Genomic DNA, 17,850 nt, shown 5'->3' with positions numbered 1-17,850 from the left:
TTTTCTCTTAATCCTACATTTACCAAGTTCTTTCAAGAAAATTAATCTCTCCCTTGGTGGCATATGCCAGATGACTCTCAGTGGAACACAAGAAATAAAACCCTCCCACCCACCAGTTTAACAGCTTGACTTGAGAAAATAGCTCTTCATGGGAGAAGGCAAACAAAAACAAACTTAATGAACATTAGTCAAATTAGAACAATGTATGTTCAATTAATTACATCAATCTGTCTTTGTAACATAAAGGCAAAGCACTGTGGAAAGAAGATAGAAATAACCTTGATTTTATATCAAATAATAAAAGCCTAACTTGGTTAAAAGTTGTAAAAATGATGCCACATTTAAGCTGGGATGGTTGGTGGTACACCACTATAATCCTAACATTTATTATGTACGATTAAGCAGGAGGATCAGAAGTTTGAAGACATCCTGGGTTACAGAACAACACTGTATCTCAAAAAGTAAAATAAAAAACATTCTAAATTGACATTTGATGCATTTCTAAATTAAGTGTGTGATTCTCTTTTGGATGGATAATTTGCTAACTTGAAAAACATTGCAATATATTCCTATAATAACAAAATGAATATAACATTATACAGAGTTCATAAATTCTATGTAATTTTCATTTACCAGTACATTTTATACTGATAATATGATTAATGTCTTATAAATTAATGCTAATTCTATTTTTTTCAACACATTTAGCCTTTACTAAACTTTTGACAAATTAAAAAAAAATAGACATTGCGAAAACTATCCATACCAGGAAAAAAAATTAGATGAGTCAGCAGATTTGCCAGTTGGTCCTAATTTCGTTACTCACAGATATCTCTCGATATCTCTGGCTTTAATTTCCCTATCCAACATGAAAGTATTGTTTTTATTTACTGCTTTTTCTATTAAGTTGGATGAGTGTAAAGATCAAACCATGAGTCTTTTTTCATAGAGTCTTCTGTTCTAATAGCTCACACCATAGTGTTTACTCTGAGGAGTACTAGAAATTAATAGACATGTTTTACTAATCTAGACTGGCCTTGCACCATAGTTTTGGAGTCATGATAAAACTCCTCACAAATCTCTAGGGTTATGTTTCCACACACTACTGTGTTCAGCAAAACTACAGTTAGCAAGATCAAGATCCATTAAAGGACATGGCTTATCAGGGAAGAAAGGGGAATCAATATACTGTCACTTAGAAATTGATTTAATAGACATTACAGAGCGTTTTTATGTCTAAAGGGAACCCTGCTTGTTAGCCTTGTAAAGCTTCTGAGTTCTTCTTCATTTTCAGGCACCATTGCTGTAGCAACCCAACCTAGTAAAATAATTGTACCACAGGATTCAACTGAACAAATTAGAATCTTTAAAACATTTGATACTGTCAGTATGTATTGATTACAGTTTCTATTGTAGTACAAATGAACAAACAACAACAAAAAAAACTGATAAAAGCAGCTGAAGGAACAAAAGGTTTATGTTAGTTTACAGTTCCAGGCTACAGTCCTTCATGACAGTCAAGGCATGAGGGCAGGAACAGAAAGCCAACTGGTTCCACTGCATTCCCAGTTAGGGTGCAGCAAGTGATCAGGAAGTGGGGGCAGCCTATAAAGCCTACCTACTACTAATGACACACTTCCATCAGTAAGGTGCCACCTCTTAAAGGTTCCACCACCTTTCCAAACAGCTCTCAACCTAGTGTTCCTAGGGATCTATTGTTCAAAAACATGAGCATATGGGATATATTTTGCCTTCAGTCCATAATACCATATTAGACTAAAATTGAATTTATTTCACCTTGAATTTCCATGTGAAGAAAAGCTATCAAAAATTATTTGACTTTCATTTAAGAAAAACATGAAATACTGAAGAAGTGCCACAATCTTCTTAAAAATATTTTTAAAGCATTTGCCTGTACATACAAACATATTCCCAAGAAAATTACTGTAGAAATGTGATTGTCAGTTGGGTTATTGACTTCTAGATCCATCTAGATGCATTCTGCTACCTCATTTTTCTATTTCCTGTGAACACAAAAATGACAATATATGTGTCTTCTTGTTTGTTTTATAGAGAACACAAACACAACTCTCACCACCACTAATTATGCAGTCGAGGTTCTCACATTTGAAGAAGCCAAAGATGTCAACACATTCCAAGTCCAACAATGAGTTTTCCCTAGGAAAATGCCTTCTTGATCATGGTATCTTCCCCTGCCAGGTAAGTATAAACATATATGTAATGAGTCCTTTTCTGTCCCACCAGCCTGTCCTCAAATAATGACATGGAGACTTCTTATTAATTATGAAAGCTCAGCCTATAGCTTAGGCTTGTTTCTAACTAGCTCTTACAACTTAAATTAACCCATTTATATTAATTGGGTTCTATCATGTGGCATTACCTCTCATCTATCTTCCACCTCCTGTTTCCTTTCCATGTCTGGCTGGCCTCCCCTGCCTCTCTTCCTTCCAGAGTCTTCTCTGTGCCTAGAAATCCCACCTATACCTCTTGCTTAGCTATTGGCCATTTAGCTCTTTATTAAACCAGTCATTGGGTACCTGGGCAAAGACACATCTTCACAGTGTACAAAAAGATTGTTCCACAGTAAATATATAGTTTACAGCCATTAAAAAAATACGTTTAGATAAGAATTCAAGTGTTTTCCTCTTTGAAAGAGTGGCTCATCCCATTGTACACTTTGTTTAATGGGAAAAAAAGAATCAAAGATGGTTGGAATTTTATTGTATCCTTTTGGTGCACTACATATTTTAATGCATATACTTTAAGGTCATTTATGAAGAAGTATTCCATATTATTTGCTTTCTACTTAGATAATGAAATAAATATTGATAAATTTAGCACCTTTGACTCTCAATTAAGAGAAATTATTTCTCACTTATTTTTCTGATAATGTTGATTTAAAATGAAATATCCAGTATATTTCCCCATAAATTAAGGAAATTTAGCTAGTGATACAAATACAATGTAAGACAAAATTACAGTAAGACTACAAATTTTCAATACGCTAGTGTTTATTTAGTAAGGGTAAATCGAATAAAACACTGACAGGATTTTAAAATGGTTGCGATCATATTATTTGACTTTCTGTTAACACAAAAGCACATATATTTTGAAACAATTTTTTATTGAATTTATTAGCTAAATAGAAGACAGTTTCCGACTCACATAGTACAAGGTTTAGAAAAACAATCTCATATTTTTTAGTTAGAATTAAGTGAACAAAGGCTCTTTAGATGACCAGGCAAGAAAAAAAAAATGACACATGGATGATAACAAAGGACTTGTCTGTTAGTAAGAACTTTTGTTTGACACTGAATGTGTTATCACTAGCTTATATCAAAGTATGCTAGAAATACAGAGAGAGAGATATTCAGACCCAAAACAAGACCTCCAGGAAACAAAGAAAGGAAGTCTAAATTTCACATAAGTCTCAGCGATTCATAGATATGCTCTGAAAAGCATTGTTATAGATTAAGTTTGAATATGGAATAAGAGGAAAGAACTGCAAAAATGCCTAAAGTCATAACCATAGTTTTCCCAACTAACTAGGCGTGTAACAGTTTACAGCACTAGACATCATGCCAGGCACTGTGTGAAAACTCATATGTATTGCCATGTGTCTCACGACAAAACTATGTGATGGCATCTATTACTGAAATAAAAAAAAAATTCAAACCTAAGATTTACATAGGCATTTACTGTAAGAGGCAGTCTGCTTCATGAACATGGACTTTTAATCATTATATTATATAGTCTGTTGTATGGCTATTAGAAGATTCCACACTGCATCAAAATATGTTTATTTCTTAATCTAGAATATATAAACTAAACAAAACTCATTTTTTTAAAAAAAAAAAAAAAGTTCTGCCTTAAATTATAAAAACAAGACCTTTGGGCACACAAAAATTAAGTTTTCATAAGCTTTCAAAATGATCAGTATCTGCCAATTTATGGTTTCTAAAATGATTCAATAGGTAATCAGAAAATCAAACTGTTTACAAATAATTTCCACTCATAAGCCGATGAGTGTAAGATAATTCTGTACTCATGAAAACTTATTTATCAACTAATGTTGAAACTAAGAGTGTTGTGATGTCTCGCTGTAATATGGAAACCTTGAATAAGAAAGCTATAAATGAGCATTTAATTTTTTCTTTAACCACGGTTCTCCTTTGATAAATTACAAAAAAAAAAAAAGCAGTTGAGGAGGAGAATCAAAAAATGAACAATAAAGAGGGGGAAATAATACAGTGGCTTTCTTATATTTGAATTCCCAGCTAACCCGGTTAGGAATAGTTGACATTTTCTGATGCACTGTGGTCAGTAGTGTATTTTATTAGTGACCTTAACCGCAGAATAAGGACTTGCTTTAGTCAAACGAGAAAAGTTAGAAGAGCTAGCTGCAGGGAATCTGGTGGACCTACTCCAGTTCTCACAATGAAAGCCAAGGAACGTCAGGAAAAGCTTCCGCTGCCTGCGAACAATGCATGCATCGTTTTTATCATCTAGCGATTTTAGAGACGTATGTAATCATTTCTTTACAGTCACGCTGACTTAATGGTCTTATAAGTGAGATAAATGCCTTAGGTTTGTTTGATCAATATATTTGAATTACGCGTTTAGTGTCAAGATTCTAGCTTTTTTTTTTCCCCATTCAAAGAAAGACTCAACCATGAACTATACGGTAATTTGTTTCCTTGCACCATCTAGTGGATTTAAATAACAACTGCGGCAGTACCGTAAATAACTGTCAGTCAGTCCTGTGGGTCAAATTTTCAGTCGTCCGTGGGGGAAAAAAAACTATGCCTAAAATCATCCGATTGACTCCACAGCAGGGCAAGCCATGATGATCAGAAATCGATTAAACATAGGTGAGGTCCTTCGCGAATGTGCAAAGAGCCCACACTATGAGAGAGAGAACACAGCCTCTCTGATCTCCTTTCACGAACCCAGAGAAGGAGCGGCACGCACGCTTTAGTCCTCCCCACCGGCTCTCCCCTACCCATCCTCCACCCATGCTCGCAGCCAGCGGCTGCTGCAGCTACGGCTACTACTGCTGCTGCTGCTGCTGCTGCTGCTGCTGCTGCCGCTGCTGCAGCCCGGGCCTCCGCACTGGCGGGGGCGGGGTGTGTATGTGGGGCGGGGGGAATGCCAGCGCGCAGGCGCACGGCCGGGCGGAAGTGGGGGGGCGGGCTCAGAGCGTCCGCGAGCGGAAGCGGCCGAGGACGGGCTGGGTGAGCAGGCGTTGCGAGACGGTTGAGCGGTGAGTCGGACCCCAGGGGCGCAGCTCGGAATCCAACCCCGTTTCCCCGCCGCCCCCCGGAACGCGGCTGTCGTCGGAGCCGGGCGAGCGTCGGGGGCCTCCGGAGCAGCCGTTGCTGTCGCCGAGCCGGAGGAGGGAAGGGACGCGGCCCGGAGGAGAGAGGCCCGGCAGGCCTAGCGCGGCCCGCGGAGCCCGGCGCGTCGCTGTCTGCCCGTGAGTAAGAAAAAAAAGAGAGAGAGAGAAATAAAAGACAAAAACCCAGCGCTTCCCCCGACCCCCGGTTAAGATGGAGGAGATCTCGTTGGCCAACTTGGATACCAACAAGCTGGAGGCCATCGCCCAGGAGATCTACGTAGACCTGATCGAGGATTCGTGCCTGGGCTTCTGCTTTGAGGTGCACCGGGCGGTCAAGTGTGGCTACTTCTACCTGGAGTTCGCGGACACCGGGAGCGTGAAGGATTTCGGCATCCAGCCCGTGGAAGACAAAGGAGCATGCCGCCACCCGCTGTGCGGCCTGCCGGGGGACCCCGGGAACGGGCCCCAGACGGAGCTGCAGCGTTCGCCGCCCGAATTCCAGTAGGCACAGCCGGGAAGAGAGGGCGACAGTGGCCAGGACAATCATGGAGACTGGTCCCGTGGCTTGGAGGAGTAAGCTAAGTTGGAGGTGGGGGTGGGGTTGGGGGGGGAAGAAAAGGAATAATTAAAAAAAAAAAGCAGATAAAAGTCCCAGTTACCCCTTAAAGATCTTAAGCATTTAAAAAAAAGAAAAACAAAACAACGACAACAACAACAACAACAAAAAACAAAAAGAAGAGAGTTTAGGAATTTGGATCCATTTGAAAGGGTACCCAGTGCCAGCTCTGAAATCCTGAGCGGGACAATGTCCAGAGGCGTCGTGCTGTATTTTGAGCTCTATACATACACCTGGATGTGCAGGATCCCTGTACTGCCCTCAGTACACGGGTGAGCAGCTGTGTACCCAGCGTAGAAAATGCTTCTGTTTCTCAGATTTTTGCATCTGCTTGATGTCCAAGGGCTTCCTGCAAAGTTTGGATGCTGGTGATGGTCAGGCCATAATCAGTCAGCTTCGGTGGACTGCTCCTCTGATTCCTAAGCCTCCAATTGGGCCTCTTTGATACAAATGAAAGTCAGGTATGAAACTTGGATACTAAAACAATATTAATTCCCGTTTGAATTTGGTAGGAAGCCCTGGACCTTGTCTACAAGAAGTTCAGAATCGCCTATTTTCCAAAGGTCCAGCATTTTCAGTGATTTCAGCTGATGTGGGGACAAGGCCTCACCTTTGGCTCATCCAAAGCCCTGTCTTTCCATCCCACTCGGTGGCAAAGGTTTGGCAAAGGACGAGGTGGTTTGCAAACAGTTGAAGATTGTGTTTTGATGCTGTGAGGATGAAGGAGACCTCCGCAACTGCATCACCACCATCTCCGCCTGGAAGATTCGTGTCGTGAATTACTGTGGACATAAGTTTGATGGGACAGTCTTTCCCTAATTTTGAGTTACTGGTGATGTGACCAGTCTGTGGGTCTGTCTCCGTCATTATGACAGGTCACTGTCCTCCACAGGCACCACTGAACTACAGAAGAGCATGGTGGCCAAGCAGGAGGGAACTTGTTCCATCTGCCCTCTGTAATGTGAATGAGTTCAATGCTAAGAGCCCTGAAACAGGCCTTGCTTCCCTGGTATGGTTGTAGAATCTCCTCTTCCTTAAGTTGAGCAGTCAGATCCCTGCTATGGTGAATTCAGACTGTCTCCACCTTCTCTGCCCTCACAAATGACAGTACTTCACTCGGTCCACTGGACCTTGGTGGCAGTGGCTATCTTTGTTGTTGGAAGTTAGGAAAAGACCTCCAAAATTCCCTGACTTTGGAGGCTGGGGTAGAAGTGGATGGGAAGTGACTGGCGGATCGAAACTGTCCTCTGATTTCGCCCTTCAGGGAGGGTTTTGGAGGGTAGGAGGGTGGGAGTCCTGAGGTGAGCAGAATAGAACGGTGCTGCTTTATTTGAAATGTTTTCTTACCTCATTCTGTGCCCCAGTAAAGGGTCCAGCCTCATCTGTCCGGCTTGGCCATGGTCCTGTCACTGCTCCACTGCCGATCTGGTGCAGCTCATAATTCCAGGTGCTGCTTGCCTGCACTCTCGCTTTTATCTTGACCAATTTCAGTTCCTCTTCCAGTGTTCCTGCCTCTGAAGCCTATACAAGTTTCCTTTTTCCTTTTGTTTGTCTTAATTTTTTTGGGTTTGTTGTTCTCTTAAGTTTTTAAGTTTTTATGTTGTTGGTTTTGTTTTACCTGTTTTTATGGAAGACTCAGAGGAGAATCTTCTCATGGCTCCCTCTGGATTGGGATGGGAAGGTAGCTTAATTTCTTTTGTGTGTGTTTGCAAGGCAGTGTCATTCCTAAACATTTCTTTTATATAGGACTGCCTTGCTAGTATATCCCCCTGCTCTGTCATGAGATCTTTTTTTCCCATTGCTACTTGGATATCGCCTCTTAGGACTTGCAGCAGAACCATGAATGCTGGTATACACAAGGATGGAGTTAGTTCTGCTCCACTTTCCTAACCCTATTGTCTACGCATCTTCCTTTTCCCAGGTTCTGTTGGAACTGTATGGACTAATTTGGGTTACTGTACTCAAGAGTTAAGGAAACTATAGTGCTTGGGCCTTGAGACTATCTATTGCCTTCTCAGAGTTCTCCAGCTCAGGGTTGGGGCCTAGTTACAGTTTGATGGATCCTCAGTCCAAGAAATATGAGAACTTAGGAAACAATGAACCCTTGGCCAGGAACTAAAAATACTTTTAAAAGGTAGCTTGCTCCATGAGTTCTTTCAGCATTCTCAGTAAATTCAAGAAAAAGCAGTCTTAAGGCTCCTGTCTATTAAAGTACTTGGAAACATGATGACAGGGAGGACGGCCATGGCCCACTCACTCTTGCCTTCAGATAGGAAGCTCAAATGTGACTTTAGTATTTCCTTTCTTGTCTGTTCTGGATAGAACATAAGAAGTGGGTGGTAGTGTGGGGTAATGGTTTGCTCATATGACTTCGCTTTTTTGTTTTGTTCCTGTCTCCATCATTTCCATTAGGGCCATAGCTCCCCACCCTGTGTAGATAGAAGGTGGGCTCAGTTCAGCTATTATTGCCCTGGGGAACAACTACTTTTTGGGGAGCTAATGTTCTCCACCATATAGTTGACAGTGGTTAGGAACTCTCCCTTCCCTGCTTTTCCTGTAACAGCAGAATCCTATCCTTCCTCTTCGATTAATTGTATTGACCACTCTGTAATCCTACTATGTATCTGAGTGTGTGTGTATGGGGGAAAGGGGTTCTTTAACATTTCTGTGGTTTGTGGTTTTTTCTTCCATAAATTAGTTCCCACCACCGCATGCCCAGGGTCCACTGCCTGGCATTATCGCATGCTGGGATCATTAGGGGAGGGTAGTGTGAAATTTACCACTGTCCTTTGTTTTGGAGATTCTTATTTTTTAATAAGTAATCCATCCTATACAAATAGCTAATTAACTCTGTGTGTTCTCCTGCCCATATGGCTGCTGGTGTAAATAAATTGCATTTTCCCGTTGCTAAACAGTAATAATAAAATTTAAAAAAAATATATTTGGCTCATTTTTTTAATAGCAAATTTCCCAGGCATTGGCATAGCAAAATAAATGTTGACCCACTCTTGAATCTTGGTGCTTGAATGGGAGGTATATTAGAATCCATAGAGGAACTCTCTCTAGCTTTTGTCGCTTGATCTAATGCTTCAAATTTAGCTGTCTCCAGTATCCAGTGAGGAAAAAATACATAATCTTCCCTTTTCCATATGAGGTAAGAAGGGCATACAATAAATATAACCCAGACCTATTAAAAATGCACTGTAATAGGTTAACTTGAATAGAGCTTATTGTTTTAAATATATACACCATCATCAATCTTTAGGACAAATAAATGATACATGGCAGAAAATGTTTCTGCCTTCTTACAGGATCACTATCCTATATGATCCCATTCCTTTAGGGTTTTTGTTGGTTTTAGTCTAGAGTTTGAGCACTTTCTAGAAATTGTTCATAAAACTTAGTTCTGATCAAAGTCACCATTTTTTACCCAGCTTAGAATTCATTAAAGTTACAAGTTGGAAATAGATGAATACAAAGTAGTCATGGCAATGGGACCAGAGTAGTAAAGTCTTACTAGGATACTTCAGATAGCCTTCAGACATGTAATATATGCCATTCAGTCTTCTCTTCCATGAGCATAGGTTTTCACTAAATACCATTGTACACTTAAGATCAATGGTCCTATTTGTTGAGAAAATGTTTAAAAAGAAAAAGGACCTCTATTAAAGTAATAAGGCAAGTTTAACAAGAGAAAGCCTGGAAATTCTCACAAAATTTTCCTAAATTTCCATTACTTAAATCTATATAGGAATCTACTATAAATTAGTATTTAAATTAGCTATTGAAAAAAAAATCCTATTTTGTAGATTTCAATCTACGATAGTCCTAAGTGTTTTCTATAGTGAGATAAAGACCTAAGTATGTTCTATAGTTAATATCTATAGATAGAAAAGACACCAAATAGTTTATAGCTATATGCTAGATTTAATTATATTACAAGGTTTTTTTTGTTTTTTGTTTTTTTATAGAAAAGTAGAAAGTGTCCTGAAGTAGTAAGGATTCAGGCAAACTTCCACTGCAAGCAAACTACCTCCTGAACCTGAGTTGCCAACTTTTATTTACTTTAAAAGTGTCTTAAATGATGAGCATGTATCTGTGTGCTTAAACACAAGGCAAAAGTGGTTTGGTTTGGTTTTTCCAGACAGGGTTTCTCTGTGTAGCTTTGTCCCTTTCCTGGAACTCACTTGTTAGCCCAGGCTGGCCTCGAACTCACAGAGATCCACCTGGCTCTGCCTCCCGAGTGCTGGGATTAAAGGCGTGTGCCACCACTACCCAGCAAAAGTATTTCTTAACATTAATGCTGAAAACAGTTGAAGTGTCAGCCCTCTGGTTATCTTTAATACTTCTAAAGTTTACTGTGCCGGTGAAGGTATGTCATTGACAGTTCACCTTGTTTTTAATATTTATGAAATTATTAACATGATGTGCTTAATTCAAAAAGATGTTACACATAAAACGGAAAGGCCTTGGAGTTTAGTTTGTTTTCCCAATCTTCAAAACATTTCTAGTTCTACTTGGGCCTCATTGGAAATACCCATGCTAAAAAATATTAAGTTGATTTTAGAAATGAAAATGCTATGTGTCTTGCTGACACTTTGAAACCCTAAAGTCATTGGAAAGGATGGAAACAAACATAAAATGCAGATGTTGGGACTCATTTATTGAAATAATGTAATGAAAAGCATGGTTCTTAATAACTGTATGGTAGCCAATTTCAGAATGAAAACTAAATGTTTAAAATGCAACTAGTCAAAGGTGACTTAAACCAGGTGTTGTGGTGCTTGGCTGTAACCCAACTCCTGAGGCAGGAACAGGACCATCAGGAGTTCAGAGCCAGCCTTAGCTGTATGACGAGTTCAGTCACTCTAGGCTCTATGAGATAACTGTCTCAACATAAAATGGAGGCAGCGCTTCAAGAGTTTGTAAATAAATGAATACATCTATAAAAATTCCCATCCTATCTAATGAAAAAAAATTATCCCATCCAATAAAAACTACTCAACAGAATTGTATAGGTAGAGCAAAACTATCACGCAGTCATATATTCCAAATACATTTGATACACAAAATGGTAACAAGCCACCTCTCAAAAATACCAAAAGTCAGTATATTCAAGTTAGTCACATACTAGCACACAACACATTAATACTGGAGGGAAATCATGGGAAATGCAACAGAGACACAGTTTTCTGAAAATTAATGACTTTTAAATGATCTGTGTAGAGACAACTAAAGGCCTTTTGTACATTGAAGAGGGGAGACAGTCTGCAACAGTTACCATGCTTCACGCTGATACTGGGAAGTGGAAGGATGCTTTCAAAAGCAGAAGTGACTTCAGCACACTGACTTCACCACTTGCAATCCTGGGAAGGGGAGGCAGGAAGACTGCTTTGATTTCAAATCCACCCTGAGTTACATACTGAGCTCAAGGCCTGTCTGAACTTCAGAGAGAAACCTCATCTCAAAAAGAAAGAAAAGAAAAAGAAAAATGAATGATTGAGAGTTAAATTCACACTGTTTTCAGTAACTTTTAGATGGATGCTTTAATAGACTCCATAAAAATGACATTGTAATGAGAGATTGCACCAGTATTAATGGATATAAGACCAATTCTCACAGTCAGAAATCAAGAGTGTGTGTGTATCACATTTTACTTGTGTAATGGAATATAACAAATTATAATTGTTCTGTGAAATAATATACAAACAAAGGTTTAAGAGCTTAGGCAAAAAGTGAAATTTTCTAGTGTATTGAAAATGTCTCAAATGGAGAAAGGATGGATGCCCATGGATAAACGAAAAAATATGTCCTTGAACCAAGCACCTGAGTTAAAAATGATAGTGATTAAAATACAATAGATTTTTTTCAAGTTTGCTAAACTAAGTTTTATGTGAAAAGTGAGATATAAAAATGGATAAGTATTTAACAAATTGAATATTTTACATGTGAGTTTATTTCAGAATTGCACATTGATGTCATGATAAGCTGATATTAGTGAATACTAAGGCAATATATTTTCTTATATATTTATTATTCATAAGTGAATAATAGAATCACTCTAAGTTATAAAATTTCCTCTGCAGATTAACAACGTAGTATAGAACGGTAACATTTTTTAATGTAGGAGGATGTTTATAAATGTATGTAGGAAAAATTTTTTAAGGTAACAAATCAAAATAAATATTAAAGCTAATAAAATGAAAATACAATAACCTGATGTTATAGTTTTGCTGTCCCTTAGGATATGGGTATTATGTAGGAAATCATTATAAAATTGACAAGTGTTCAGAGTACAAGAACAAATATCCAAATGGCCAAAAGGATATGAAAAGTTCCCATTAAGTTCAGAGAAAGTTTTTATTGCTACTCTTCATTGTAGAAAGGAAAGGAAATGATGCTAGATGTCCACCAACAGATAAATGGAGAATGAACATAAGATATGGAAAGGAATTTATTGAGCTACTTATTAAGATAATTTTATATGTTATAAAATTTTAATTTATTGAGAAAAGATAAATTATGAAATTTGCAGGGAAATGGATGGAACTGGAATACAGTAAATGGGGTAACCTAGAACATGTCTCCTATGGGTTAAAGGTTCTAGTAGAAGCGGGCTGGGGATAGGCCTTAGGAATGCTGAGAGCAAGAAAATAAAGAGGAGGGCTGGGCGGCGGTGGTGACGCACACCTTTAATCCCAACACTCTGCCAAGGAGGCAGAGGCAGGCAGATCTCTGTGAGTTCGAGGCCAGCCTAGTCTACAAAGTGAATTCCAGGATAGGCACCAAAACTACACAGAGAAACCCTGTGTTGGAAAAAAAAGAAGAAGAAAAGGAAAGAGGAGGAAGGAGTAGAGCCGTGGGGGCCAGGGCTCAGAAAAAAATGGATTGTGTATACAAGCTTTGTAAAGAATCCTATTAATGCTGGGTGGTGGTGGCACACGCCTTTAATCCCAGCACTTAGGAGACAGAGCCAGTGGATCTCTGTGAGTTCAAGGCCAACCTGGACTACAGAGTGAGACTAAGGACAGGCACCAAAAATGACACAGAGAAACCCTGTCTCGAAAAAACTAAAAAAAAAAAAAAAAAAAAAAAGGCAATCGTATTACTCAGCAAGCTCACTATAAAGGATAAATTCCGACAGTCAAGTGGAGCAAATTTAAACCACAGCAAGTGAGCAAAAGCCTTGCTGTCTTCCCCACAAGACAAGGCTAATGCCCATGCTCCCACTGTGCTCTTAATACACACGCAGTCCGAGATGCAGGTGAAAACGGGGAAGCAAAGAAGAAATTGCACTGTGAAAAAGGCAAACACTGTTATGAAAATGAGGGACTAGGCTCTGTTCTTCACAGCTTAAAACCACAAATATGAGCTTGTTGACAAGCCTCCATCCCTATTGAGAGGATGGGCAGGCCTGATAAAGTGAAGCAGATAGTAGATATGTACCTTCCGGTCTTCAGAGAGCAGATGAGAAAGCAAGAATGCCAGCCAAAGGGGAAGCAAATGAAATGGGTTGTCAGTGTTCCCATAGTTGCTCTCAGTTTCCGTCTCTTCTACTGAAAGTCAAATGTGCATCGAAAGTTGACCTTTGCAACACCTGACCGGCTTTTAGTTTTCACAAAATATGAACTAATAACAAATGTGTATTTCATTAGGAATTCCCTATGTGGCCCTTGTATCTAATCATTCACTTAAAGGAAATTTTGTTTCTATAGTTCGTTGTTTCTCCTCACTACTGCCCCCGTTCTTATGAATATTATTGGGTACAGATTGCTATAAATGAAACCTTAAATTAAAACTGAATTTTAACATAAAAGAAGGACAAGGAAAGACCAGAGAGATAACTCAGTTGTTAAAAATTCTTTCTAACAAGCCTGTGTGCCTAAGTTGAGATCTCAAGCACCCATGAAAATAGCTAGGTGTGATGACATACCCCTATAACCTCCAAAAATAAAATGGAGAGCAATCAAGACACCCAACATTAACCCCTACCTAGCATGTTACCAGCTTACAAATGACACATCCCCTCACTAACAGGTACATATACTGCACACAACTCAGACACGCAAAACTAAAAGAATAAAAAGTGAAAAGAGAATACTGACATAGTATTGAATACAAAAGCAATTGTACTTTGAAACATGGAAAACAAATAAATAATGATGGGGAAACAGTTCTACTGGTAAAAGAAGGAATGAATTGAAGAGAAGCAGCTGATTCAGTACAATAATTGTTTTGTGGTCTTGTCTCTAAGGGATAAATGTACATGATATAGTTAGATCAAAAGGGGATGGGAAAGAAAGGAAAGGTAGATGAAGGAAAGGATGAGAGAGAAAGGAAGAGCAAGAAAAGAAGGAAAAGGAGAAACAAAAAGAAGAATGAAATAGGAAGAAAACTGGAGGGAGAAAGGGAGGGAGGGAGGGAGGGAGGGAGGGAGGGAGGGAGGGAGGGAAGCACTAACAATAGAAGCAGAAATACATGTGATCAGATGCTGACCATGGCATGGTAGCATGACTCACAATCTAGAGACCATGGATAATCAGCCAGAGGAACTCAAAGAGAAATTACCAATATAAACAAGGAAATTTGCTTTAACAAAAAGGATAACATGTCAGAGGAAAGTAAAGCTGCTAGTCAACTTCATGTAAAAGATGGGTCATAGCTATTTCAAAATACTGATAACACAAGGCATAAAAATTGAGTGGTGAGTACAGTTTGCCTTTCACTATTCCTGACCCCTGGTTCTTCAAGCCCAACATGAGTGAAGGGAATTTACAAACTAATTGGAAGTATCAAATCTGTTGGCTTCAAAATATGTGCAATATTTGGGTGGGCTTGACCTAGTCAGTCATTTGAGCAGGGAATTGTCAGATCATAAGTGATGGCTGTCTTAAATAACACAGTAGGAAACAAACATTATGATAAACTCATCAAAATTAAAGGGGATGATGTGTCACCAAAGCAGGGAAAGACAGTTGTGCTGCAATGTCATCCATACAGGAGGAGACAGCAAAGTCAGTTATCCGGATGCATTAGACAAGACTTGTCTCCTAATGTTTAAGACTGCAGTGTACTAAAAAACTGATTTTTCCCCTTTCCCCCCATTTTCTCATGCAAGCCACAGGTAGATGTTGAATGCCTTCTATTGTCTCTCTGAATATGGACCATAAGGATTAAGTTGGAAGTTACTGAACTTCAGACATCAGTTCCTCCCCGTTCTCAGTTTCCTGTCTCCCAGAAACCCCACCAGCTACTCACAAGGCAACCATTCAGTAGTTTTCATTAAAACTCTGTGTTCAGTATCTCACAGTTTTGAACTAGGATCACTTTCTATTACCTTCACACAGTTTTAGCAGAACTTTACTTTTACTAAGTGAGGACTCTCAACCTTCATTTCATTGGAAGCATGAAGATCTTCTTCATTCCTGCACAATAGGTACCATAAAATACATTGAATCAAAAGTTCTAGTACAGAGAGATGAAGTTTATTAGATGCTCATGGGAATAACATGAAATGTGTATAGACTTATTTTCTAAATGACATATGCATCTTTTATTCTTTGGCAGACTGCTTTTAGAATCTAGCATGCAAGAGAGGTTTTATAATTAATTTTCAATGTTAGTTTTTGAGATACTTGAAATAAAACACTTTTTCAATGTAAGCGATATAATGTAATACAATTAGCATGGTAAGTTACTTATAAGTTGAACTAATTGACAGGATACATAATATTCTTTTGGAACATTCATATTTCTCCTGTTTTTTTTTTTTAACATTTTCTAATTTTCTTTTATTTGGGTGAGACAGGGTTTCTCTGTGTAGACCTGGCTGTCCTGGAATTTATTCTGTACACCAGGCTGGCCTTGAACTCATAGAGATCTGTCTGCCTCTCTCTCCAGAATGCTGGGATTAAAGGTGCACCATCTGGCTGGTTTCTAATTCTTTCGTCTGTTTGTTCTACTGTTTTTTGAGACAGCGTCTCTTACTGTAGGTGACAGTAGCTGAGACTTCCTGCAATCTTTCTGCCTCAGCCTTCTGAGTGCGGGATTACAGGTGTGCGCTGCCAAGCCCACTTGACAGTTCTTATACTACAAGCAACCATTTCAGTTTTAAGTCACTACAAAATAGATAACAGTACCAAAAACTGAATGTACAATCCAGCCAGACAAGAACTCTTGTCTCCTTTCCCAATGCAGCTCTTTCCTCCAACCTCAAAGGAGGAAACTCTGTGTTGCCACAGAACTGGACTGTTTTCTTTCTCAATAGCCTCATGATATCGGTTTGCATAGAGGAAAATCAAGACAGCAGAGCATGGAAATGGAAATGAAGATTTTTTGCAGGATTTTCCAATTGGTGAGTCTTTATACAAACAACTTGAACTTGACTATTTACTTCTTTAATATGCTTTCTGATCAATGGTAGTTTTGTGTGAAGGCATTTTAAAAGGTCTAATAAAACGTAAGTTTTGATGTTACTAAAATATGAAAATGATTCATGAGATGCTGATCACACAGTATTTTCTTGCTGTTCAGTAAGATCCCTGTGTAATGAATTATTTACCGTTTTGTGGGTATGCTTATGCATGGAATAATCACTTTGCTTTTACCATTTGTTACTGATAGAACAAATGAAATTTAAATACATGTAAGCACTTTATTATTATATAATAATTTACAAGAATTATTTCATAGAGAAATAAAAGTGAGAAAAGAAATACATTACTATATACTTAAAACAATAAAGACAGTTTTCTCTTAGAAAAAAAGTCATTATAAGCCCCAATCATGAGTGAACATAAAACACGTGATATATTTATAGTATTTTTCAATTACTATAAAAGCTTACCTCTTCAATGTCCATGAAAAGTGTAAATTTAAAATCTTAGACATTTTACATTGCATATATTATACATCTGTACACCTACCAATTTAAGGTTCAGTTCATACTACTAATTTTATTGAAAGAAATATATAGATATAGATTATAGGGAGTATAACTAGTTTTCTCATTTAGATTAAATAACAATTAGGATGATTTTAACTGGTTGAACAAAAGTCTGGGTTTTTCTACAATATTCCATCCTTAGTATCCTATGTGTAAGTGGATACTTTGCTGTATTTGATGATCGTTTATGGTTAAATTCTTGGGATAACGCAGTTTGTTTGAACTATAAGTTAACCTTACTTTTATTTCATACAAACATACCATAATTGAAATCTCAAACATTTGAAACTATTGTACATCATGTTGTAGTTTTAATTATTGATTTTAGTATGTGACATGATCCTCATTTTGTCAGTCATTTCACAACAAAAACATACCAAATAAAACTAATTAAAACAACGTCTGACTCTTAATTGTAAAGTTTGACATACTTTTAACTATATTCTGCACCAATATCATACTTATTCTAGTTTTAAATCTGGAAGAAATGGACAATTTTCTGGATAGGTAACACATACCCAAATTAAATCAAGACCAGTTAAACAATTTAAGTAGACCTATAATTCCTATGAAAATAGAAGCAGTCATTAAAAGTCTCCCAACTGAAAAAAGCCCAGGGCCAGATGGGTTCAGTGCAGAATTCTACCAGAATTTCAAAGAAGAGCTAATACCAATACTCCTCAAATTGTTCCACACAATAGAAACAGAAGGAATATTGCCAAATTCTTTCTATGAGGCTACTGCTATTGAATAATGCTTTTTTACACTGGTTTAATAAAGTACTGCTTGGCTAGCTCAAGCTTATTACTGACAAGCTCTTAAAATTAAATTAACCCATAATTCTTATCTATATTTAGCCATGTGGCTTGTTAACTTTTCTCAGTTCTGCCTTCATATCTTGCCTCCTCTGTGCCTGGCTGGTGACTCGTG

General features: G+C 38.3%; 1 protein-coding gene and 1 non-coding gene across 2 annotated transcripts; one reads left to right on the top strand and one right to left on the bottom strand.

The window, feature by feature from the left end:
- Positions 1-2,069: 2,069 nt before the first annotated feature.
- LOC121823827 (U1 spliceosomal RNA) lies at positions 2,070-2,228 on the bottom strand. Its single transcript, XR_006065476.1, has one exon. It is a non-coding gene; the product is annotated as a U1 spliceosomal RNA (small nuclear RNA).
- A 2,980-nt stretch (positions 2,229-5,208) lies between these two features.
- Positions 5,209-6,077, top strand: Atxn7l3b (ataxin 7 like 3B). Its single transcript, XM_076553920.1, has one exon. It carries the CDS (start codon positions 5,571-5,573, stop codon positions 5,862-5,864), a length of 294 nt encoding a protein of 97 aa, XP_076410035.1. The 5' UTR covers positions 5,209-5,570; the 3' UTR covers positions 5,865-6,077.
- Positions 6,078-17,850: the final 11,773 nt, after the last annotated feature.

Source organism: Peromyscus maniculatus, chromosome 18, assembly GCF_049852395.1.
Source record: "Peromyscus maniculatus bairdii isolate BWxNUB_F1_BW_parent chromosome 18, HU_Pman_BW_mat_3.1, whole genome shotgun sequence".
In the NCBI taxonomy this organism is placed as follows: domain Eukaryota; kingdom Metazoa; phylum Chordata; class Mammalia; order Rodentia; family Cricetidae; genus Peromyscus; species Peromyscus maniculatus.
Note: the sequence above shows the minus strand (reverse complement) of the source record. Positions and strands in the feature narration are given on the sequence as shown.